The 27,346-nt window shown below is 42.5% G+C and overlaps 2 protein-coding genes across 3 annotated transcripts; one reads left to right on the forward strand and one right to left on the reverse strand.

Moving 5' to 3' along the window:
* Positions 1 to 643: 643 nt before the first annotated feature.
* Chsy (Chondroitin sulfate synthase) lies at positions 644 to 17,554 on the forward strand. Of its 2 annotated transcripts, XM_046633419.2 has the most exons (7): positions 5,566 to 5,767; positions 6,033 to 6,114; positions 8,382 to 9,664; positions 13,168 to 13,308; positions 13,559 to 13,739; positions 14,894 to 15,250; positions 15,430 to 17,554. In XM_046633419.2, exons 3-7 carry the CDS (start codon positions 8,813 to 8,815, stop codon positions 16,395 to 16,397), a joined length of 2,499 nt encoding a protein of 832 aa, XP_046489375.1. In that variant the 5' UTR covers positions 5,566 to 5,767; positions 6,033 to 6,114; positions 8,382 to 8,812; the 3' UTR covers positions 16,398 to 17,554. The 2 variants fall into 2 exon arrangements, with proteins under 2 accessions (XP_068993029.1, XP_046489375.1); XM_069136928.1 differs by lacking the exons at positions 5,566 to 5,767; positions 6,033 to 6,114 and adding an exon at positions 644 to 1,146.
* LOC124222444 (lysozyme-like) lies at positions 16,975 to 19,308 on the reverse strand. Its single transcript, XM_046633421.2, has one exon. The coding sequence runs from the start codon at positions 19,109 to 19,111 to the stop codon at positions 18,647 to 18,649; it is 465 nt and encodes a 154-aa protein (XP_046489377.1). The 5' UTR covers positions 19,112 to 19,308; the 3' UTR covers positions 16,975 to 18,646.
* Positions 19,309 to 27,346: the final 8,038 nt, after the last annotated feature.

Raw genomic sequence — 27,346 nt, forward strand, 5'->3', positions numbered from 1 at the left:
TATATCACTCTCATTACACCGAGTATTAAGTGCGACCAAAGACTTCGGTACGACCGAACCGTCGAAGCAAAAAGTTACGAAGAGTGAAAAAAAATGATCTAACAAAAGTCTCCGGCAAAATTATGCACCATAAATTATTGTAACATAATTGAATCTGAACAAATTCGAATAACACAAACTAAAACGTGACTAAACAACTCGAAAAAAAAAATGATTGCCCATATTCACTTCCACCCCATGGAAGAGATATCTCGTTTCATTCGCGTTCACTGTCGTTTTCGGAAAATAATAACACTGCCGGAGATTTTCTTTCCGCCGGTTTATTCCTATTTCCTAACTTTTGATTCGGACGGTCCAGCCGACTCATCCTTAAAGCGCAAGAACCGAGTTCCACAAAATACGTCTCGCCGGTGCCTGCCACGATTCAGACGTGGTTTTATCATCGTAGGAACTCTAGGCGAGCACAGCGTAGCCAAGGAAGAAGCAGACAGGCAAGTAGGCAGCAGGCAGGACGAACTCGCCGAGAGGCTTGGCCGGGTAGATGAAGCCCAACGTCGGGGTCGCAGGCCTCCAAGAGTCGAGACTCGGGATCAGCCAACGCATGACGAGTGTGCCCAGGTAGTCCGGAGGCCTGTTGGAGGATTCCCGGCTGCCGGTTCCCAAGTTTCGAATTCCGTAGACCTGCCTGAGAATCGGTGAATAAAAATTAAGGGCGAAGATCTCGCCGGGAAATTTCACTTATAACACACACGGAGGTCACGCATCGAGCCGCCTACGACGTAAGCTCGACTCCGTGAGCTTTACTTCAATAAGGAATATAAGGATGTAATATAATCGTGTTCTCGAGTGCGATTCGAACGGTACATCGCAGGCAGTCTCGAGGTGTTTCCAAGTGCTTCATCTTCTCCTCCGAGTTTCGACCACCTATCGGAGAGCCCGAATCGTGCCCGCGTGACAATTACCATGAAACTTTTGCGAAGTGGTCAATTTTTCAGTTTCTAATTGCCCCCGTCGACTACCGATGTAAGAAGAGGATCATGAGGGAAATGTTGATGTATATCGCGTTCAACCTTCGCATCGCACGGTGGCATGTGAAATTTTATACAATTGGATGCCACGCAAGTGCGTATAACAAGGGAATTACTTGTGAGTACACGAACAATTATTTATTGTGCAAAGGGGTCCTGCGAGTGTTTTCTATCTAATCGTTTCGCCGTCTTATTCTCGTCTACGGTCTCGATCACGCGATTCCGCAAATTAAAACATGGACGTGATTGCTATCTTTTTTATAAATTGTCATTTCCCCGAAAATCTTTTGTCCGTTGTATCGTATAATTTATATTCAAGTATCCGACAGTACATTAAACTGGTAACGGTATAAACGGATTCGCACGTACGAATAAAATGAAAAAAGAAATAAAAATATTCAGGAATATTCCACCGTACCGTAGATACGAGTATACAATGTAAGGTTCGTAGTTGGAACAACTAACCCGTTGCATCCAGTACGTAATTATGGCATACAACCTGAGCGTACATCTGGTACATCGTAACAGCTGCGTGCCGGTGATAAAGCGAATATTATACCTACACGCATGCATAATAACGTGCATGTATTTACTCACTGAGAAGAAAGGCTGATTTGGAATAAATGATCACGCGTTATTTAGGAAAATATCAACTAGTACAAACGATCTCAAATTTGACTTGTAAGAACAATCGTCCGATTCACCGAAAAGTGAATTGATGCATGCACTCTCCTTCGTTTCAATCACGAATTAAATCCCTACTGGTTTGGAAAAATTGGGAATTAATTCGCTTGACACGTTTTACTGTTATAGCCGTGCATTCTCATCCCTGTAAAATATATGTTTAGAAAAATTTTATTTATTTCGAACGTTACAATGACGTCTACGACTATTAAGCTCGATTTAATAGGTTTTTCAATGGAACAGTCGTGATCAATGAAGATCCGTTTATAAGTTCGAATAACAGCAAGTGCGTCCGGTACGTTTGAAATACCTATTCCGCCATTTCTTTTATACAGCACGATTCTACGATTGCTGAAACTCTTCTCTCTGTAAAGGAGAGCGACGTTTGAATTAGTTCGTTTTAAACAGCTTTCGAGGAGTAAAAATCCGCGCCGATAACAGCGATAGGGTAAAGCGAATTGTCATCCAGTACGAGACTGGGAGAATGATGAGGAGCGAATGATAATTTTTTTTTATCCATGTAAAAATCAGGCGTGCGTGAAGCGGTACCTCGAGCGTTAAAAGTATACCTTTCACCGTCTAATTCTTTGACGCGCGTGGCGTATTATACCTGTACTTATGATACATGTTACCTGCTAGAATCGGCGTTCGAATAAGTTTAATGACCACCTTCACCGACTCTAGCTCTCGTCAAAGTTACAAATCGGTGTTGAAGGTAACCAGATCTGAAGATCAGATCGTATGGGTCGTATACCTGGCCTTGCGCCTCGCATTTTCATGCCGGACTTGCTCACTATTTGACGTAACTAATTACACGTGTATCACGTTGTGCCGAAAGATACTGCCGCCTGAATTCATATGATCTGATCGATGTATTTTCAAATAGCACGCGGGAACTAAACCAGCGTGAATCGCAATTTAATCAGATGCAAATGACGATTCAAGGTCTTTCGCGTCTCTGAACGATGAAATGTAGGCAGATTTACTTGTCATTTTGACAATACTTTACGGTTCGTTCTTTCCGTTCTAATTTTTTTATTTTCATTTTTTCAATACGCCTAATCGTAGCGAGAGTGACTGAACGCTGATTACAAAGCACAATCAATGAATCATGTTTTGTTCAGTTAACGCTGCAGGCATGGTTGTGAAATTTGCGATTATCCACCTGGTCTGTAGTTAAAATTTTGTAACTCACGTACATCCGTCATCCAGCTCGTTAATTTTATACATCTAAGCCTTCGCTTAGAGAGATGCCGTATCGCTGGGTGATTTAACGACTAGTTAGCAGGTGATACAGTCAACGGCAATGAATTACGCAAAGCGTTTTGTTTCCTGTTCTAACTTTAACAACGGGCTTCCGAGGACTCTCTTAATAAACAGTTTAAAAAACATGTGTGTCTCCTTTAATAATCCGCATCGTAACTACAGCTAAATTTGACACATAAATTTCACTCGACTCGCATCCGGCTTTTTACGAAGCGACAACCTAGGCATTCTCTTTTTGTAAGCTTAGCAATATTGTCACGAGGTGGCGTGTAATTCTACAAACAATGTTGCACGGCGAATGAGTCATAAGAGTCAATCACAGTTCCATGATCTCTCGAAAATCAATTCAATTACATCGCAGAATATGTTCAAATTTCGTAACCCACGGTATTCGCTAAGCGGTAAGCGTATTTTTTCCAGGTATATACGTACACTGATTCAATTTATTAGCATTAAGCTCATGTAGCAAATATGTACTTGGCTAGAAGACGAGGAAGCATCATGGTAACTGTGCGGCACTGACGTGGCCAAAATAGCTTAATACACCATAGCCGTTACGTGGTCAACGGTCGGTTTTATCCCGGCATGTACTTCACTATACGTCAACCAACACATGTGGCTTCTGGGCTTTACGGTTTTTTTTCATAGGCCTGGACAAAGCCGCTAAGTAATTTTTCTACCTATTTGCCATATTAGAACCAAGGATAAACCGCAAGGTTCATTGTCAGCCACCTCGTCGCCATCTAGAAGCTCCGTGTGTTGCTTGTCGTGGACGAGTTCGTGGAGAGATAAAGCCGATAACTGGCCGCATGGCGACCACTTCGAATTATTACCCGAGTCTAGTTTTTACGATAATACCAAATCCGAGACTAAAGACCGATCAAGACCCGAATGAAGAACGTACAGTGCGCGGTTTACTGTTATTTAAAACGAAAACTTTGGACCGGAGCAAAAGTTAGCGGGAATTCTTCCCCGTCGACACTGTGTGACGCGGGTTAATCGCAAACCGGCTGATACTGGCTTATATACTTTACCGGTAACTGCAGTTTATTGACCAAATCAACTTGCTGAAACGTGAGAAGTGATCTGGATCATTCAGATCTTTGCTACGTGATTACATTTTGGTAATTTTTCAAACTCGGAGCTATACTTGGAATAAAAAAGTAATTACCGTTAACACGAATGGTAATTCGATCGTAAGTATCTGGATCAAAACTTTGGTAATTCACAGCTGATCATCCACCGTTGAATAACTACGAAAAATACGCCCCGTGTCCAGCCGCAATTAAATTGACATCGACGTATTCTTCGTTTGAAAGAATGAATGAAATAGGTTCAAGCCGCGGCAAATCACGTGTCGTTATTCCTATTATCTAGGCAGTAAAATTTTCTTGTGTATATATTTATTGAGTGGGTGAAAAGGAGATTAGGCGGTAAGATAAAGAAGCAGGTCAAATACCACGGAAGAAAGAACCTTGAAAACGGTTGAATAACTCGGACACATATACATAGCGGCAGCAATTCTTTTTTATTGTTACATCCGGACTTCCCGAAATCCATTCGGAGCTTTGCGTTGGTATTCTAGCTTGAAAATACATGGGTTCACTAAATGTCTCAGCAAAATTTGACTTTGTCTTATAGGTTTATTACTCGAGCGCAATCGGATGAGGCATTATTCTTGTCCAACTACATAAATAGATTCCCACGTCGTACAAAAATAATACGATCTAATAGCGGGGCCGACATCAGGCGACGATTTTGATTGGAAAATGTGATTCTGAAAACCTCCGATCGTTTTTACAGTTACATTGTTCAGGTAAGAGAAATAATTCACTGTGCTTTCAAGTCTACCAAAATGTCTATGTTGATAAAAATTACGCGTTTCTCGGACGGTGAAGCGACCTCGGTTTATGTCACGGATCTCTATTTAATCACGGACCATGACAATAACGTTCATTTTTTGAGATTTGTTACACATATTGTTCGAGAGTAATGCGAGTTTTTTTGTTTTCAACGAAGTGATCGTAGTTCGAGCGAGATTGCCGAATTTTTTTTCTCTTTTTTTTCTACTCTAGCATAGCCGTTGGTCAGACAAGTCTCTACTTTACTAAACCAGAGGAAAAAAGATAGGAAATAACGCACGTCAATAAGTCTTATCTCTTGTCCAACGTCCCAGAAATTTGATAAGTTATTACACAGGTATTTCGATAGCACGACCATTATCCGAAAGTAAGCAGCGGCAGGAGCAGGAACAAAAATTTCCCATCACGCACAGCGCTATCGGTATTAACGAGGCAGAGCACAGAAAGCATGTATTAAAAAGAACGGAAAATCTTCCGCTTCCGGCAATTTACGGCTTGGGATTTCCTGCAGGACCGAACGACTAGACTAGTAGTATGAGCGTCGCGTGAAACCGGAAGTTAAGGGGAGGCGCCAGGCAGTCGGTGTACCTATTCCAAGGTACTCCGAACCCCCGACGCGAATAGCTGAAAAGCTCGGGGGCTCGTCGAGGACGATAAGGGGGATCCGAGCCTCGCAGTCAGGTAGGCACGATTGTCCGAGCTCACGGAGACGTTTGTCACCGCAGTTTCCTCGCGGAGCGGTCTTAGGGCAAGACTTACGCGTTTTATTACGTCAGTGTGTGCCGGCTGCGTCCGTCGTGTTCGCTCTTCGCCTCGACGGTCGACAGTTCAGTCGTCGCTCCGGCTCCTGACTCGCAGCGTGTTCCGTCTTCCGATCAGGCCGTGCCCTCGACTAATTCGTGACTTTTGAAGGCACCTGCGTCAGCGGTTAGTTGCCGTTTAGTCGTGCTTTAAATAAGCCGGTCATTCGCTAATTTGTACGTCCGATTAGTTCGGCGGATAGCAACAGCGCTCGAATCGGAAGAACCGGTTCTCCCGATCTCTTGTTGTCTCGTTTTTGATCGTTTTATCAATTCAGTTTTGTCCTACGGGAATAAAATCAATTTTTGATTTTGTATTGTATCAGTAGTGAAAACCAAACGGCCAGTTTTTTTTGCTTTTTATTTATTTATTTATTTTTTTTTTGTAAAAGGCAAAGTGAAGTGATACTGCGTACTTTCCACCCCAGGATGTCACCTTCGTTTTTTGATCACTGGAGGGACAAATTTTTCGTGGTGAGTTTCTGCATTTGGATCAAACGATTGTAACGCCGTAGAATAATTCAATAGCGTTATTGGTGGAATGAGTAATAGTAGAACCTGACAAGTTAGAACTCCCACTAAGCATCTGCGGGTAGTGTAGCGTTGATTTGGATTCCGACTGGCGAATTCGAGTCCCGACTGACTCTAAATGCACGTGTGTGTATTACAGGTATACGAAACGTGTTTCTAACCGTGAAAATAGGCGCTGTAGTATAACCGGTTTTTAGTTGAACTCAACGAAATGAAATTGATCAGACAAAAAGACACCACGGCGAATCGTATTACTCAACTATCTCTGACGTAAAATAAAGTAAACAACGTAAACTTAATTTTTTTTTTTTTTTTCAACTGCAAATTACAAGTTTCTTCTTTGCTTTGATAGATGTTTTATAGATTAGAAATTTCCACCTTTCGTTACAACCGCACTTAGTCCCGGGTATGAACATTGATAGAATCACACTTGGAAGTACGCCTTCAACGTAAACTAGTCAATCTTGAACCCGATACGACGCAAGGTGCGAAACGTTTCTTACATCATACGCGCATCTACTGTGTTGAACTTTTTTTTATTTCTTTTTAGTCAGTTTACCGCTGAGCAAGAACGTTATTATACCTGTAACTTAATTGTAAATACATTCCGTAAACTTATCGCTTCGGGTAAGATGCGGTTACATAAGGGAGCGATAAAAATACTGTCTCGTATTACGACAAATATTATGTCAAAAATATATATCAAACCTATCTCGCCCGGTGATAATTACACCAACCCTGTTTTATTCTGGCAATTCAAATTGTTTGACAAACGCTCAAGTTTGAACCGAGTCGAGAACTGTAAATCCAGACCTGCCAATCACTAATCGTTGCGAACGGTTTCTCGTTCCCATAGCAATAAAAAAAAAAAAGTTCCCGTTAATCCTTGTGCGAAGGGGTTCTACTTTGCAGTCTCCAGTCGCAACAAGGAAACGGTCAAGAATAGCTACAGTCGTCTGTGGAGAGGATAGAATATTTTATTCGTCATAATTGGACAGGTATATCGCATGATTTAGCACGCCAATTCAGACACGTCGTCTTATTATTTTTGCCGAGTTGAGCCGGTGACTTTAAACTATGCACTTGATGTCACTGGAGAAAATTAGACCACCGCCAACGCGCAATCAGTTTGCAGGCTAACCTTTAATAATATTATTATCTTGCATAATAATTGTCACATTCAACTTCATCTAACTTGAACAACCAACGAGTTACAATTTAATTGACGGGATTTAACGAACGTTGACGGTATTGATTATCGCAGGCCAGGAAGACGATATTCATATAAACTATACTTGAATGAAGAGTTGCACTGCTGTTACAAACTCCAAGGTGCGGGGAAGAAAAATCGTCTAACGTATCAACATTGCATATACGCATGGGTCGGAATTTTTTACATTATATAGTAGATTTTTTACAGGCTATTTTTTTCACCAAGAACTTTGTAGTACTATAAATTTCGCAATATCACGCGAGTGCCTCAAATGTACGTACTTTCATACGACCGGACAACAGTTCTTATATCAAACCACGAGGCGCACCGAGTGACGTGAAATTAATCGAACCTTGAAGCGTAATCGTTACGTGGAAACCTGAACCGTAGAAAAAATTATTCGCATTATTCTTTGAAGTATTTTTAACGGCTCGGTTCCTTGAAAGTGAAAAAATCTCCGTGCTCGCGTATTTACGCTTCTATCTGCCAGTCCACGTTGGAATAGATGCTTGTGTAAACATGGTTACCTATTAACACTTCGGGTCTTAGCTGGTGCGCACGTGTAAAGGATGTATAATTAGTAGTCCCAACTACCAAACAGTAATCCGAACTATCCCTAATTTACACCGAGCCATGCCGCGTTATATCTGTAAAATGTTTGAAATATCAAAGAGTTTTGTTTAGGCCGCATAAAAGAGGCAGAAAATTTTCACAAAAACAATTCTTATCAACCAATTGTAGCGACAGGAAGATGATCGTCAGACTTGAGAACGTTCGAGAAGCCCATTTCTAAGCAAATCAAATTCAATACCCGTCCGTTGTCGTTACATATTCCGGTCACAAATTTATCGCGAACAATGAATCGATTGATTCGATTTCGGCTGTAAGATACTCTTAGCAAAAGATAACGGTGACCTTGCAACGCTTCGGCAGAACTAACGAAACTTTACGAGGCCGAATCCCTTTTCAATAAAAATTTTGTTTCGCTACGTTTCAGACAATTCGGATCCAGCGATCTGCGACGGGGCTAATCGACCTTTAAATCGAGTGCCGTGGAATCGATTCAAAGGAGGTACAACGAGACCCTGAATCACCGATCGACCTCAACAGCACTCGTCTCTGGAATATAATTTTCCGCCGGGTGTAGCGAATTCGAAAATCTGGAATATCCGAAAACAGCTCTGTGGGTCCCACATCCCGTGAGGCGGAGTCGTTAAATCTGGAAGAGTCCCATCTGGAGGCCATATGGGAGTCGAAAGTGGGACTCGGCGAGTCTCGATTTCTCGCAGCTTCGTCCGGCGTTGAGGCCGCCGTGGGTGGTTCGAGTGCTCGGCGAGGGCGCCGAACGATGAGGAAGTCCTTGTTCTGGAGCGGTCCGAGAACGATGCCGAAGTCCGCAGGAGCCGGGAGCCGCCAAAAGTCGCGGAGATGTCAATCGGAGAGGTGACGGCTGACCCGGCAATGCGAAAGAAGCGGGGTCCACGGAGCGCCCTGCTCGGCCTGGTTCTGGGCTTCGTCGGAGGTTTTCTCGTCGCTAATTTCCGGCTGGTGATACCACTGGGCAAGGTCCGACCCTCGAACGACTCGTTCTGCCCCGGAGCACCGAGCCGCCATCATCAACGCGTCACCTTGGATTACCGGGCGAAGCTGGAACCGATGGACATTGTGAAACTCCCGAAGGAGGACAACGTCAGTAACAGTGCAACGAATCTGCTCTTCGTCGGGGTGATGACCGCCCGGAAGTACCTCGACACCAGAGCCAAGGCGGTTTTCGAAACCTGGGGATCGGAGCTGCCCGGTAAAATCGCCTTCTTTTCATCGGAGACCTCGACCGCTCCGGACAACTGCCCCGACCTTCCACTCGTCGCGCTTCCCAACGTCGACGACAGCTATCCTCCCCAGAAGAAGTCCTTCCTGATGCTGCAGTACATGTGGCAGCACTTCGGCGACAAGTTCGAGTGGTTTCTAAGGGCCGACGACGACGTCTACGTCAGGTCCGATCGTCTCGAGAAGCTGCTCAGGTCCGTAGACTCGAGACTACCAAGGTACATCGGACAGGCGGGAAGAGGGAACTCCGAAGAGTTCGGACTCCTCTCCCTCGAGTACGATGAAAACTTCTGCATGGGCGGGCCGGGAGTCGTTCTCTCCAGGGAAACCCTGAAGCGAGTCGTTCCGCACATCAGATATTGCCTCAAAAATCTGTACACCACCCACGAGGACGTCGAACTTGGAAGGTGCGTCCAGAAGTACGCCGGCATTCCGTGCACCTGGAGCTACGAGGTAAGAATCGAAACTTTTTGGTCTAATTGTCTCTTCCATTGGTGAACGATGATCGGTTGGTTGAAAAATTGAAAAAAAGACGATGAGGATGCTTCGCGGAATAATAAACAGAAATTTCTCGTTGGGTAAAGCTGGTGCGAGGTCCGCCAAGATGGTATACAAGCCAGATGTCTCGGCCAATTTAACATACTTTCCTACCTACGTCATCTTAATTATTTCTAACGTCTTTACTGAGGTCACTCGCTCTGCGTGTACGCACTTTCAACGGTAATAAAATTATACGCGAAACTGTAGACGGGAACCTTTTATTGCCCAGCGGACACCGAACGATTATGTAAGGACAAATTATCGTTTCTATGAAAAATACTAATTATTGAAACATGAGAAAGTTTACGCGACGCCGACTATCCCGAAAATATTAACTAATAAAATTTCCTGGAAAAAGAGATAAAAAAAAAAAGAAATGGCCCCGGTTACACGTGCTAGATGATTCATGTGTATCCAGGCGGAGGAGCGCGGGGTATCAAAGACTCTCTGATCTCTGGGAAAGACGATGGTCGGTTTGTTAGCAGCCTGACCGGCACTACGGCTAAAGAGGCAAAAGTATAGCGAAGCAAATTTTTTTTCATTCTCTATCGTGGGAGGTCGGCTCGACCAGAGGAAGTGCCGAATGTGCAATCTGCAAAATACACGCTGCGCTGCGCACCGACGTGTCTCCGTAATGCGCGCCTGATTGTCGACACGTGCCTCGACGAATACCTGTCGTATATGTGATGAAAAATTGTCGAGGCACGTGTCAGCGTGAATGTAAAAATCGCCCCTTGCGTATCTCATGATTTATATTTATTTTGCACAGGAAATTGATATCCCGGTTACTGAGGTCAGAAACGTTTTTTGGCGAGTCGATATTTGATAAAGGGGTCATATTATGTCTGGGCAACGATTTCGTAAAAGTAATTATATAACTACAGGAAGTTTCATAAATTTTATACTCTCAACAGACGGTTACATGTTCAAGTAAGATGTGTTTATCTTGATAAAAAGTTGAAGCTTTGTATCAGGAAATCATAGCTCAAACCCTTAGATTCAATTTGCTTCGAAATTGACTTTTCAATCATCTTCAACTCCTCAATCTATACGCTCACTTGTTTGAAAGATGAGATAAAATCTGAAGAGGGATTTCCGATTCGCTTATTTACACTTTTAGAAAAATTTGTGGATGGACTCATTCCTGTAATACATCATGGCGACAGTTTCTAATCGGTACAAATATTCTTATCTCCAAATCGATACCGTAGGTTCGGCGAGCTGAAACTTTAAATTTATACAATATTTTAACAGTCTGGCTCGGTAGTAGCTGGTACCAAAAAATTACATAAATTTTAACGCATTTTCTGGATGATTTTTTTTCGTTCATGCAGAATTGATCGAACCGTGTTGATATTTTGCAACCTGGCAGTGCTGCACTTTTCGACAAGTGTAGCGATACCTAAATTGTCTTATTCGCGTTTGTCAATTCCTCTGATAATATTGAAAAGCAGCGACACGTGCGATGAAAAATTAAACAAACGGGAAGAATTTAGGTCGAGGAATTTTAATAGCACAGATATTTGACGGGTTGAAGATAAAAAAGATAGAATGGCTATAAAACGAACTTGTCTCATTCGCGTCTTCATTAGACCAAACTCTAACTGGACCCTTTTCGTGAGTCGACGTCCAAGCGACTCGATCTCTATGGAAACAATTCCGTGCCTGACCTAATGGCTTGGGTTCGTTTGCTTTTACCCACCTCTGAACACTTAACGACTAATTTAGCGTTACGAGCCTCGCCACGAATCTCGGTTATAGGGTTCTCACATCGCCCGCTTTAATACCGCTGCACTTTTTATTTGCCAGCTAGACTCTGTACACATGACACGGTATCTTATTACGCACATGTAATGCACATCTGCAGTGGTATGACATACCGGATGAGCCGGCGTCGAGTTTCGAACGTTAATTCAATCAATTCCATTCCTTTTTCAAACAGTCGTGCACATTTACGTCGAAGTCACGAAAGATTTTCCGCCCTTTTAATAGGTGGATCAGGTGAGGTCAGTTTCCGCGGTTAGCCATAATTTCGTGATAATAAAGTTATAGGAGATATACCTACATGCAAAACCTGATATTTCTTGTTCAAAGTAAACGTTAACTTATTGAATGGAAAAATTTCGTGTTATTCCGGCATGTGTAAAATTTCGAGGGATTGTGTTGGAATCAAATCGCGGAAACGTCGCAGACTCGGGATTCAATTCCGAGCCAAGAATTTCCATTGTTGTATTCGACTTTAGACAGGCAAGTACGCACGCATACATAAACGGTAGCAATAATTCAATTGGAGGCAGTATCTATATGCGTTGTTATAATATTGTACGAGATATATTTAGCGTATCATTGAGTCAACTGAGAACGTATAGCATATTATGTTACACATAGGATGTTGGTTGTTAGTTTCAAGTGAACTGTACCCTGCTAACCCAATGCGAGTGGAATCATGTTGTCCTCTATAATCTACGCCGGAACACCTACCTACCTATCTCGCATCGGTCAAACACGACGAATTATCCAGTTTGAGCCGACCGGACGATCAACAATTACTTATCTGTAATCTGCTGTCAACAGCGAAAGAGAAACGAATTTCATTACGCGTGTACTCCGTTATAACGCGGGATCTAATTCAACACCTTTCGACGATATTCGGAAATAATTTTTCCCCTCCGCGAAGCGACGTGAAATTTCAATGGCAAAAACTTTCAGCCAAACGCGCTGCGTTTTGCTTCGCTCGACTTGCAAGGCCGTAATTACTGCCTTCAGGCTAATAAACCCTCGCCAGATATATTAACTCGGGATTGCTGATTGACGCTAAGCGAAAGTAACTCAGCCCCGTTTTACATAAGAAGATACTCCATCCAAGGCTCGACGTGCGTGTTCTTAGAGAGTAACTGATGTTATATGTAATACAGTGAAACAGAGAAGTATAAAATTTTCTCGAGATGCGAGAATATTCTTGAAAAAAAAAAAAAAATAACTCGCCTCTGATAAAATCATACAGATTTTTACTTTTGTCTTAACGTCATTCTTGGTGACCAAAAAATTATATGATTGCTGTAGAAAAATAACGCAGTATTGTAGATCATACGTCATCAGCAATGAACGAAAACGAGGGAATATTGATTACCATCTGTTTTACACCGCAGGGATGTTCAGAGGTAGGAACAGTTCCGGATGCGTCACATGCGACGAATGCGAAAAAATCTACCTGAGGCTACAAAATTAGCATGTAGATACGAACTTTACGATTCAGTCCATAAGGTTCGAGATTCAGATTTTCTTTTTTTTTTCTTTTTACCTTTTCTGATATTTCACACGATTTCGCAGCATTGAATTGACGTTAAAATTTCACCGTGCGCCGTTAATCTTGACTGTTGTAATGCTGGTGGTTTCTGTGATGGTTCGTGTTGCAGATGCAGTCTATTCTCTATCACAACAGTAGCGGGGATCAAGCCTTCACCGGTAATCTGAAACGCAAAGAGGTTCACAGAGCGATTACTCTACATCCGGTAAAAAGTCCGCCGTACATGTACAGACTTCACAATTATATGAGGGTAAGTTTCGCCTTCGCTCTGCATCAGGCTTTTCATCTATTCGTGGTCGTTGGTGTTGCGGTTCGTTTGAAGCTATACACACTATGGATTTACCCCGTCTTTGAACAATATATCCTTCACTCTTTGACCGTTCCAATTTCCGTCTTATCGTCTATCACTATCCCAAGCACAGTCGGAGAGTTTTTTGTTTTCACAACACGCTTGTTGTGCCGCTCATCGTCGATGATAATTTCATCCTCCACTTACACAGGGTCTACGTATACAAGAACTGCAACACCTGAAGGTTCAGCTGCACAGAGACATACAGTCGATGATGGCGGAGCTTCACGTGGATCGTGAGAAAATCCAGGAATACAGTTTATCAAAAAACGTTCCTCTGTTTCCTGAAAAACCAGGTAGCGATCAGTACCTCGGGGACAACAAGGTCCTGGGTAAGTTTTATCCTCGAAACGATTCTGGTATACAAGATTCAAATCGCATTGGCTATGTGCGCGTATCGTAAGTGGAGTGCAAGCTGTGGACGATTGGTTAACGAATATAACAAATACGCCTGGAATGTCTGAGATAAGCCCACTTGTGGGCATATCTTAATAACCTGTGTGATGTTCTGTTAAAAATGAATTGCACATCAGACGGTTCGTGGGACTCGTATCACATCTGTCTTCCTGTGATTGGAAACCACAGCGGCCAATCATGGATAATTTATGTTTTATGGAATGTTCAGAAGGACGTTTGCGCTCTCGGCACAAATCCACGGCACCCTTGGAACATCTACGTCGATCCGAAAATCAATTAAACCGAACAATTGGCAGGACTACAGAATCAGAGTACATGGTGCAGGGAGCGTGTAACGTACCACTTAGCATAATTGCGGCTAGTTGGATTGAAAGTTATAGAGGCGAAACAGCAACGATACACGACACGCTCTGCTTCGACCAATCAAACGACCCGGTTCATATATTTACATTATTTCGTTCTCGAACAATGTATGAATAAACGGTCACGGTCAATTTCACTATCGTCCCATGGGAACCGGCGGGATGGACGGAATCGAATCGCTCGTACAGGGTTCGAAGATTCGCTTCCCCGTTGGCCTCTGATGTGTCTATTTGCGTATAATTATACCTACTCAGACCCCCGTGTTGACGAAAGGGAGCTTCGTTCGTTCAGGCTAATGTTTATTGTAATAAAACCAAGTCATGACTCGATTCTAAACTCGCTCCAAACATCCGGAGAGCTAGACGCAGTTGTTACAGAAAGCGCGATCCCTCGAGCTTTGTTTGCTTATCTTTTCTCCCTTGAAATAATCAACACTCTCTTAATAAGCGCAAGCTCGTTCACCGCCGTGCTTCAACCCTCTCGCGGTGAAGTGACGGAGCGAAAAACAGAGAATAGACGAAAATATACACGTTGAAAAGAAACGCAAAGTACAAACAAAAGTAAACCCGTGATTCATCGCCGCATGATCGTTTGGATCTAGTAAAATATGGTTAAACACAGCAATGCAAGATAATTCCTTAGAGACGCTGATAATTAATCGTAACTGCTGCGAACTGCAATGTAGTTGACATTTATTGAATTACAGGTGTTCCAGCTGGACTACGGGCGTTTAGGCCGAAGAAAACGAGCGAGGTGATTCCGTGGGACTTCCTCTCGAAGTCCGAGTACAGTCTGACTGATGCCAATCCTCGGCGAAGAATCCACAGCGACGTCAAGGAGGGCCTGGAGGACATAACCAGGGAGGTGATGGCCTCCATAAACGCCTGCTCGAGGCAGAGGGGCCGAGTTGTAGAGGAACGCTCGATTCTCTACGGGTACAGGAGAGTCGACGCTTATGGCGCGGATACGGTTCTCGATATTCTACTTGTATACCGCAAGTACCGTGGAAGAAAAGTAACGCTTCCGGTTCGCAGACACGTCTACGTCCACCAGCACTTTACAGGTTCGTATTTTGCGGATGCCGTGTGCATCGTCCGCACCGGCTGGCGGCGCATTGCTTTGTCGGGTCCCAAAGACGGGCGGTTAATTGATTCAAGGCCGTGCACTAAGCCGATAAAGCGTGTCAAACGAAGGTAAATTGGCTCCGGAAATCGTTCGACGCTTAACGATCTCATGTTTCAGGTTTGGAAATACGAGAGGTGGTCGACGGAGTTGAAGCTGAATCGAAGACGCACCGTGACCGGGAAGCGAACTCCATCCAGAGCGTCTTGCGGAATAGTTTTTTGAGTATGAACTTCAATGCGAAAGAAAGCTTCGACCCCATCGAGAGTAAAGTGATCCATTTCATTCTCCCGCTGTCCGGACGCCTCGCGACGTTTCGGAGGTTTATCAGTGTTTACGAAGACGTTTGTTTGGTGGGTAAAGGCGAAAGGACGGAACTGACGATAATCCTGTTCCCGCACAGGGTTGAAGGGTCCTTCAACGAGTCGACATCTCTAGTTAATAACCTAAAATATAAGTATCCGAGTGCAGTGATCGCCGTCGTTCCATCGTACAAAAACTTTTCGAGAGCAGTAGCTCTGGAGATCGGTGTATCCAGGCACAAGGACGACGATCTCCTGTTCTTCGTCGACGTGGACATCGTCTTCACGAGTTCAGCCCTTCGCAGAATACGGCTGAACACGATTATGAACAGACAAGTGTACTTTCCGATAGTATTCAGCCAATTCGATCCTAAGATTGTCTACGCTGACGGTAAACTCCGGGAGAACGATCTGATCACAAATTCGAACGGCTACTGGCGAGAATACGGCTTCGGCATAGCGTCCCTTTACAAAAAGGATTTCCGGCTCGTCGGTGGTTTCGACCTATCGATTCAAGGGTGGGGAAAGGAGGACGTCGATCTTTTCGAGAAGGCGGTTCGCTCGAACCTGACGACCTTCAGGGCCGTTGATCCGCACCTCGTCCATGTCTTCCACGACGTCGAATGTGATCCTAGCCTCTCGGGACCTCAGCTTACGATGTGCGAAGGATCCAGAGCCGACACTTACGCCGGGTTGAATCAACTGGCCGATACGATTTACAGCCATCCTGAATACTTGAGTTACGCAAAGGCATTGCGCACCCGGACGAGCACTCCGGCTGCCTGATAATCAAAACCTCATGATGCGTCAGGGCAGGGTTAAAGTTAAGCAGCCTTCACCTGTGATCCCGGAACGAGTTATAGGACGATATTTACATTCTTGAAAATTAAAATTACTCCGCGTAATCGTGCACCAAAGTGCAGAAAGTCGGCAATACCGATTCAATCGTATTAGCGGTACCAAAAATTTTTTTAAACGTACGGTGGGCGTAACGAGACCGTTTTTATATTAATTAAGTCCTAGAAACAACGAGTTGATAAAAGTAAATAACAAAACTGATTCAATGCGCGTGAACGAATTAGTTTTGAGGGAACGAATTATTATCGTGATTCACACAATGACTTTCTTCTCTATAAGTCGATGCATTGCAAACTGGTTGACAGAAAAATTCGTATCAAAATGGTTCTGAATAAGTATTCGAAGTGTATTGTACACTGTGCTGAATATGCGTATATAATTTTCTAACCGCATAAAATCCCTGTGCAAATGTATTTTCAAGATATGCGCAACTCGTTTCGAATAATAAATCGGAAGTGTACCAATTTTTTGGTATTAAACAATGAAACTGTTACTAACACTCGTGTGAGGTGCAAATAGCTGGCTAGATAGCTGCATTTATTTTTAAAACACTTTACAATTTCTCTGGTTCATTACATGCCCACAAACTCTCGATGCTCGCATGTGTGAATGTAGGTACATCGATTTCATTGCCGAAATTGACTATTTTGAACAGTCATAAAATTAGAAAACCGTGTGAAGATAAAATAAATGCTGTGCGCTTTGCTGTTATATGTATATTTCCGAAAAACTGTGTACCAAATGAGTCGGAACCAAAATGCTGAATTTATATAAAATATTCACTCACATATAATATGAATAACGTTTAATTTTATATTTTATATATATTTTATATATATATATATATCATATATATATATATATATTTATATTTTATATGTTATAAATGTGATATATCGTGCCTTGTGTAAAAAACTAGCACTATTTTTTGCGGTTTTTGCCCCTCCTTATGTATTCTGTGTAAATATAATCAGTTTATCTCATATTCTCAGCGTCGTAGTTTGCTACAGTCTATATAGTATATAATTTGCGATAACTGGAGGGGAATACCAGATTTAATGCGTATGTTTAATGAGATTTATGTTCGCTTGCCAGAAAAACAATAACGTGTAACATGTCGTCTCACGCATACATTATATCATTAGGCTATATACGTACAATTTCATATCCAAAATATAAAGGGAGATAAGCTTAAAAGCATTTACGTGTAATAAATGTACTATACACGCTAATTCTACAAGTATAGCGCATAAATTATTGCAACAACAATTTACGTTACTTTTGATAAAAATGAATCTTTATCAGGTTAATTTTATTCCAAACAGCAACGTATAGTTACGATATTTATAAAATATATATACCTAGGTACTTGGATAGTTGAGTATATCAATATATTGTAATTTTTCGTTCAAGAGATTCAAAAATGACGTACCCAACATATTAATATTTCAAACTGGCTTATATTTTAGGATCACGAAAAAAGATAGTAAATCGCGAATACGTAAATATCTTCACTCCGTAAAACAGAGATAAGAAACTATGAGGAAATGTATCACGCATATTCAAATTGTATTTTCATCTTAGCGGGGATGCGTACGACAGTTTCATAGTTTCAGATCGTTGGACAAGTTTCACAAAACGCAATTCGCTTACTCTAAAGGAAAATACAAAAAACGATCACTCATATTATAGAACGTGCAAAGGAACGATGAACTGTGTTATACCGAACACAAAATCTGCGAATTGTAATTTGGGAATGACATCGAATTCTCTCTCTTTCTTTCTCAGAGAAGAGTTCACCTTGTATGGCATAAGTCTGCGGAAATCAAGTAGACTGGGTACAATTGAACCCGGAAGATGTGATTGGCAGAACGGCCTCCGCGACACCGGCTACGTCCAATCAGCTCTACGATAGTCAGCGGTAATTACATTTCCGGTACGAGTTACTCCAGGACTTGGGATAAGCAGGAAGCCAGCGGATCAGCTTCCACACTTGCGAAGATCTCATCTGGGCTCTGATAATCCGAAGTCCCTGATTACACGAGAGCCGGAAGCGATGCTCGACAAATATTGATATCGACGAAGGAAGAGAATTCAATTACAACATCTCGGCTTCTTTCTACTTCTCTGCGTCACGGAGTGCCAGCATAGTTACCACGAGGAATGAAAGCCCACGATTAGCGTCGCCGACAGTTTGCGAAGTTGGGCAGCTGGGACGGGGGTTTGTTTTTGCAGGACCTCGTCCATGCATCCCAGGCCCTGAATCCCTGCAAATTGTATATCTGCTTGGCGCACTGAATGTCGTCGGAAATGTTGTCGTTGGCAAGATCTTCGCAACGCATGTTACAGATTCCTCCGCGTCGTCCTCTCGCGCACCATCCGTTGCTGGTTATTTGGAATATTCCGTAACTGTAGCTGGAAGCTCGCTGAGGTCCAACGACTAGGTCGGTCCGAAGATTGCTGACAGTTTCTATCAGGCAGAGCCAGTGGCCGATGAACGTTCGCGAAATTCCGGCCCTCTGAAGCTGAAGAGCAACTTCGCACCTGGTCATTCGCTTCGCCCGAGCTTCTTCGACGTTGGCAAAAATCAGCAGCACCGCGATGCTTGCGAATAACAACGAGCGAAACGGTAGCGAACCCATCGTCGAGACTACACTCTGGTGTTTTCGAGAAACTAAACGGCACTAACTGCGAGGCGAAAAACACTCCGTTTCATATCCTCTTACACACGAAGCACGCGAGACACAGAGACAACGCGGTCTATTGCCGGATCGACGACTCTGCGACCTTCGTTAATGCGTCGTTTTTATCTCTCAAGTTGAGATAGACGGAACCGCACGACTGTTGCTAATGTAACATGTTTCACGCAGCTGTCTAATTGAAGACGCAGTCAGTTTACAGCGCCTGAAATACCGTTACTCGTGTTACCGGAACGTTTCTCGGCTTGCCTATCCTTTCATATTCAAGGCGTCAAACGATGCGTTCCAAGAAATGTTATTGCAATGATTGCATGCTTATCTCACTTCACCAGCATCCCGGGTCCAAAAGCCAAAAGGCAAAGCAATCTAACGTATTTTTTTCCTCCTGATTAAAATGCGAGAGGAATTATTGTTATCACTTGGTTCTTCGATTTAATTGTCTGCTTCTAATGGTGAATAATGTACAACAAAAAAAAAATTAAACACCTTAGCAATAAATTGTCCGAAACTAAAGGGAAATACTTTCGACTAACGGTGGGTGCCTGTAATTGCGACACAAGCTTATACCGGTAAAGTTTATTATAAATGAGAATGGTGTTGCCGGTGATAAAAGACCTGTCCTAGCTAGCTGTTTGCCATTGATCAATTGTTGCGCTAGGAGGCGGTAAACTGTGTCGTCATAACTGCGTCGGTGCGCGGTGTTCGGCATCGAAATGACGTGAAATACACGGTTTGGAAATTTGTAGTATTAGAATTACAAAACACGAGCGTGATTCGCCTACGCGATTTCCTTCCCGATTTCATTTTTCATTCAATTCTGCTTTGTAAAACGAGCGTCGGCAGTCACCGACTATCTATATCTGCGCTTAAGGCTCGATATCGGTATAAATGTACATAATATAATGTACATACATTCCCAGCTCATATATAATCGTGACGTGGAGATGTGCTTGGTCTATTCATCGGGTCAATTGATTTCCTCGTTTGCTATACGCTAGAAAGTAGCCGGGATGTCTAATGTCCGATGTCTCGATGGCTCTGATCCCGGTAGAAATCTGGTATAGTATCTAGTAATAGTTTCAAATACTTCGAGAAGCTTATTTTATTCGGCGTTCATTCTAACAGGTTAATTATAGGTGCAGCCCGTGTAATTTATAATCATCCAATTTAATCCTCCACTGCACTTTCCTCCATTTGTTTTTGATTAAATATTTTATTTTTTTTATCACCTTTCGACAAATTTATATTTACACTTCTCCTCCGGTCAATTACCCTCTTCGCTTTCAACGTGAAATTATTTCGATACGTCAACGAGCTGGGTCAGTTTTACACGACGAGTGAAACTTGGACGAAAATATGTAAAAGAATCAGCAGGCAGCATAGAAGCTTAAAATCATGCTTGATTTCGATGTTCGGTTTCCGAAACCGTAGAGAGTTCAACGTGAAAAGATTATACGACGAGACGTAAAAATGACTGGCTAAGTGAACATTATAGAATACTGGCACGTTTCACAAACCTGTACCATTCATAGACGATACTTTTACCAATGTGAACGGTTCAACATTACTCCCAAGTATAATTACGCAGAATTTGGACGGCACTGGTTTACCGAGAAACTTCTAAATTTATTGCAGCGGTTTCTTTTCGTTTTATTTTTATTTTTTTTGACGAGGATGTAAATTGTACGAAGTTCTTAATCAACAACCCACAATCGGTCCGTGCATCACAAAATCGTTGTTACTTGAACTGGGTTCAAATACAAACAAGGAGGCTCCCCATATCCCAACTTTTACCCAATTATACTGGAAAAGATTACCGTGAAATACTATAATCACGGTGCGTGGTAGGATATATAAAAAATAACGAAAAATTACCTTCAAACACGCTAGTCCCTCAAAAATACAAGCTATTAATTGGTTGCTGCAGTCGCCGAATCACCTCGGGGTATAGAATTATTAACCATTCTTGAGCGGATAGGAATCAAGAAAAATGACCTGCATCCGGAGAATGTAAGGCGTCGAACTTTCGGCCACTACCTACGTACAGAACCGACTTGTTAGAGAGAAGGGAGCACATTCGGCGTGATGTATCACGGGCCCAAAATATTCGTTTCCTTAGTGTTCAGTCGCGCTACCGTCCATACGTGCAAGCCTTTTTCGTTACGTATATAGGGACAGGGGGGAGGGGGGAAGACTTTCGAGAAGTGAATATACCGCAAAAAAATACGCGATTCCTTAGTTGGTACCTTAATCCGTAGATCCGATACTTTCTCTGTCGGCGTCTATCTTCCCTGCAACGATGATCCCCGCCGACGCGGCCGCAGGAAACTTATTAATTCACACGATGTTAAGTAAAAGGCATAATTAAAGAATGCTAAAATCTTCGCGATGGTCGCTGCTGATGTATAACCGCCACTTCTTCTCTGCGTTTAATTCTTTTTATGTCTGAGACTAAATTTATGATAATTGAACTTGTACGATTCGATGTTACAGGGTTCTGGACGTTGAAAAAAAGACTCCAAGACGTAGAATTACCGTTGATAGGTGAGAATATCTTTATTTTTTTCTCTCTCTCTCTATCGAGCTACGCACGTCAAGGCGCTGCGCAGGGTCCCGCTATTCGTAACATGGGTCGAGATATGCGTAAGAATGGCCTCGAAAATAAGAAGATACGTTTACCTTGGCACGTCGTTAAAGAGTTAGATGCACGCGAGGAGACGAAGGTGCGATAATCACGATATAGGCGTATGTTGTATATAAAGTGTAATTCGTGGTTACGTCTCAGGCAACGCGAGTGCTGCGGGGTGTATAATAGAACAAATTGGTGTGGAAATCGGTTTTGAGCGTTTCTTTTAACACGGACGCCTTGTTCAGGCCTTAAAGTAATATCTTGCGAAATAGGAACGTTACGGATAAACATCCGCGAGTCTAATCGCCAATGGTGCAAGCCTAACATCATCGCCGTGCGGCTACCGAGTCTCGTTTACGCGCAGGTGAAACTTTAGCGATCCTTGGCAAAGGTCGATCCAGCACGGGTTCGAAGAAAGTGTACCGATAAAGTGCACCGGGAAGTTGGTGAGCGTACGGTAATCGGTCTGAACAACTTACGCAGCTGTACTCCGAGTAGCGAGTTTACGAGCGCAGAAAGCCAAATTAGCGCCAGTTTCTAGATGCGCGAGAGTATTTGAATGATTTCGCTCGATGAATAAAAACTGTTTATTCTTTCTTCGAATAAATTTTGCCTCTTTGAAAACACGGAGAAAGGATAAAACTGTGTTAATAATTTATCGCCGGTGAATCGGACTTGTGATTATACTTTCGGGATGCTTAAATACAAACTTTGTATATAATACGATGAAAATTTTCAAGTCATTTCCACGCGCCTAATTGCCAATCAATATTTATTACGAAGAGTTTCTGAGGAACGCGACGCTCGAGCCTTGGCGATAATCAATTAAAATATAGATATAAGGCTATATAATTATAATATAGATGTATAGATTGAAGATCCATCCTTACTATTCCGATAAAAAGAAATCGCGTTCAGGGATCCGCAGGTGAAATGTCATCGACACGTAACGAAGATATAACCAGCTATTCTCCGCGGCACATTACGCGAGGTCTGAATCAAGGCCGTCGTTCGGATTTCATAAGATTTAATAAATTTTCATCTCCAGTTAGAATATCGACGATCTCAAAACTCGCGGTTATGCTATCCACGATGAAAGGTAAACAATCATTATGCAACCTGGTTAGGAAAACTAGTCGAATGACGGCTTGGCCTGTGTGTAATTTTTGTATGAGGCAAGAACAAGTTTTTCCTGAATAAAGCTGGATGTCCAGGTGTACTTAATAGCGGTATGCAGAACAGCCGTCGAACCTGAAGATGCTCGCGAGTCTCGTTGCTCCTTGCAGTTTACTTACTGCACAACTAGCTGGACGATGAAACTCTTCACTTGTTTACGTATACATGTACCTTTCACTAGCGGAAATGGACTAGCCGTGAGAGAGCCGGCTCAGGTCGTCAACTCGTTCTCGCACCGATTCTACCGGCCATGTAATAAATATGTATTAACTGATCGGTTACATTGCTGGGATTCACCGATTCCAACGCCCCTTTTCGAGAGCAGAACAAATCAGCGACCGACGCAGCGTCCAGCAAATTGCGGCGAGCCGTTCATTCCTGACTAAAGCAAATGTATTCTTCATTCCCTATCTTTAGAGTCCAAAAGGTATTTTGTCGACTAAATGTTTTTCATTTAGGAAAAAACATTTTCACGAAGTGTTTTTACCTCTGACGATTCAATTGTCTTGGGTCTAATGTGGTAAGGATACCGCCAATGGGAGATCATTAACAAACCCTCAGGCCTGACTAGATGCCAAATTATCGATGTGCGAATTGAACACTATATCGAACTTAACGACTGGAAAGTGTTGCCGGCAGGAGGCAATTGAATGTGGCATTGATGATCGTGAAGCTATCAAGTCGGAGGTTTCAAAGGCTGTAAATATACATATAAGCTATTGCAATCGAAAGGCCGGACCGAAATGCCGTCGTCGAGGACCAAGACATGTGTGTTTTTTCCATTAAGTTCAGTCGCATCGAAGCTATACTCCGACAACCTGCATAACCAAGGAATTCTAAACGAATTGGTATTATGACATAACGTATACATGTATAGCATTTTAGTTGTTGAGCAACGACGTTATGCCACGCTAATATAATTCATCGAAATTTTATGAGCATTCATTTCCATCTGTAATATCAAACATGTATCTTTACAATGCAGCGACGGCCAATTGAGCCAGTCATAGAATATATATTCTTCGGCTAGAATACCGAAACGGTTTCGTCCTGAAGATGAAACGCTTATTCGTTTTAATTTTATTTCAGTAGCGTGTTCGACGTACTTTTTCTCCTACCGGAAATCTTCTTCTGACATTTACAAGCAAGGAGATAATTATGCGTGGCAGAGCCCGTTCTCGTACCCCATAATTTACGCTTGCATTATAATCCGGAGCATAGTTTCAAGTTACTGACTGAAGTATGAAAGACAGACGTTCCCAGCAGCGTTGGCTTTTACTGCCTACAATTTTCGTGCCTGTTCATATGCTTAGTGCGTTTATACGTGTAAGGAATGCGCAACGAGGACGAACAAACAACATATGAAATAAAATATTTGAATAATTAATGGTGGATTTCAATTCCTAATAAGCAAAACGGAAAGTTGAATCGAAAACTGGGAATTCACCGCGCATTCGCCTCATCGATACGTACAGCGTTATGACTCTCACAATTAGTCGATCATCCGGTGAATTTACGAGCTCGTTAGAGCCGATGGGCTATCCTTTGATCTAGAGCAATTACAGCCGATAGCCGATACCCAATCCCGACGAACAGCTTCATCCGGCTTACCGAAGTGATCCTGGGCTAAAACTCCTCATGGATCAGTAATCCATCTATCTACGAGTAAATAAACGGAGATCAAGGAACGTTCGGTTCAAATGCATTGACGGAGAAGTTTCGGACCGAGTTCTCCGCCGGAGAGGATGAAAATTCTGGACGAAGGTCACCATTCAGACACCAACCGGTCCATTTGTAAGAAATACGTTCCAGTAACAGTTCCATGCAAGGTCGTTTCAACCTCTGAGGCTGATGATGCTGGAGTACTTTCGTAATTCGAATACCGTGAGTTTGGTCAAACTGGTTAGACTTTGTCTTCAGAAACTTATTGAAAATCACGAACAGACGAGGATTTAATTTTTATACCGACAATAAGTTTTATCTTGACGATTATGTTCAAACCAAATTATATCTAAGCGATATCATTTTGTTACGCAACATATGAGGATTATCTTTTCTACACTACGATTAGTAATTTATTGTGCAAACACATTTTCTAGGCGAAAGTCCACCGAGATCAAAAGTGCAATTCAACAAAGTGAGTAATTTCTATGCATCGCCTTGAAATTTTTAAGTTTCACTACATTAACTTGAAAGGAGAGAGTAAACGTATCTCACGTCTGTTTTAAGTTTGTGCAACTTGCACTTGAATTGCAGTCTTTAAGTGACTACAGTGTTGTTGCGAAAAATTTTACTTCTCAGATGAATTATCTTATTACATTCTGTAAGAAATTTATGTCGCAAATGTTAGACTTTTCAATTTCGAAGGAAACGAACATCGGTCGAATAATCAAGCTACCGACATAGGACTGGCGGTAATACTTAGTGGCTCGATACGATTACGTAAAAATTTGTTACGACAACGGGAGCAGATGCCGCATCTATCCATTTAATTTGTTGCACAATATGAAGTGTTCATCGTTGATGACTTTAAAACCACTATGGCCCGCAGGCAAAGACATCGAGTCGCACCAACTAACGGATTACCGACTCGATCAGACGAGTGCTGGATCTCGGAATACACGCGAACGTGATCGCGACATTCTTTCATATCGGGGGGCGGATCTCAAAGTGTCCTCGTCCTGAATCTTTTCACTGCAAATCGACGTAAAGATCACATCGAACGCTTGCGCGTGTGAAACCGGAAAACGACGCGAGGAACACTCATCATAAATTGAGGTAATAAATGGTCTCAAAAGAAAAACAGAAGTGGCAGATGAAAAAAAAAAAAATTCCCAGGCTTGTATTCAGCTTTTATTGCACATAGAGATGAAGAGATGTTTATCACAGAGGTAATGACTCGGTAATTTCACGAAGATTCGTGCGGCAGGTGTTTGGATAAATTGCCATTACTTTAAAAAATGGTCCCGGTCCAATTTAATTTACGAAACATTAAAACTTGATGAAATTTTGGATAAAAATTTCATTTTAATTCTGAAAATCAAGATTCGTAGAACAGTTCTTAAAAAAGGATCGTGAATTTTGTGTGCACTGCTTCTGAAAAAAGGAAACTGTACGAGATGCGTTGGAGAACAATTATGTAATCCACACAAGTTTTATTATTTCAAGATATAAGGTCCAAGCCCGATTGGCACTTCGCATATTCCCATCGTTCCGTACCAGTGAGATCCATATGATTACGGTTGAGGACTCGGGTGAAAAGAGCGGTCCAAAAGTTCGCGATAAACGCGAAGGTGCGCCGTAAGCTATTTTAATGCCTTTTTTCACTCGAGAGCAACAAATTGTTGGCGAATGTCGAATGGATAATCATTGAGACGAAATTACAGACTTTCTTTTCTCTCGATTCGAGTATTGCGCAACGCCGCTGTGTTAATGGCGGTTAATCACAAGGACATTTAGTATGCGACGTGCAAGTCCGCACATACCGACACAACCTTGGTCATGAGATCAGTCAATTAAAAACCTCATGGACCACAAAGACTTGGTGTAACGATGTGCTAATTTCGTCAGTGTTTCACTGGCGCCATAAGCTGCTCTACCCTGATGGACAGTTGTTCCAGAAAGCGAGCGTCGAAAGGCACGAAACATCCGTTCGAGCGAATCCATAAACATTCCTGCTGCGTATTCGCGAAAACCCCTGTGTGGTAACACACTTCTAATTTGGGATAATACTGGAAGAATTTCATAGGGGTAAATAGGAAGTATGCTGAAGTAAACATCTGTAGACGGTTAGCCTACAAATTGTCGTGCGGTTTGTTTATCCTGAAACTCCTGCAGTGGCATCAGCTAATTCCCCAGATAACGTGCCTGTGCAAGATTCAGTACGCTACGTTGGCTTTAGGAGTTAGAGCCCAAACCGAAAACATTTCTTACATAAAAACGATATTCAAGGTCATGTAAAGATGAAACTAAGCGTAAGCAAGAATTTTAATTGAATGTTAAGAAACGTTATCATCTCTGTTTATTTGCAAATCTAATCTTCGTGGTCCTTGCGTTTCTCATGGGTCAGTGACTCACTCGATTCGGTAACAGAGTTTGTTTGCTCATGTGTCTAACGTTAGCATTCCCGCCAGCCTAAAAGTGTAATTTTAACGAAAGGTCCAAGTTCTTAGGTTACACGCAATGCTGTAATCGTGCCGGCGCGGTATCTCGGATATTTACCCTTGAGCGAGAGCTTTTAATCTCTAGGTCGAGGCCTGCACGCAAGAAGTCCGGGTCGAGGACAAAATTTTATCCATATATTGTTACACCACGTGATCTACGCTGCGCGTAAAAGTGAGGCAATGCTGGAATCATCCTCATAATCTGCGTCC

Source organism: Neodiprion pinetum, chromosome 6 (assembly GCF_021155775.2).
Source record: "Neodiprion pinetum isolate iyNeoPine1 chromosome 6, iyNeoPine1.2, whole genome shotgun sequence".
NCBI classification, from domain to species: Eukaryota; Metazoa; Arthropoda; class Insecta; order Hymenoptera; family Diprionidae; genus Neodiprion; species Neodiprion pinetum.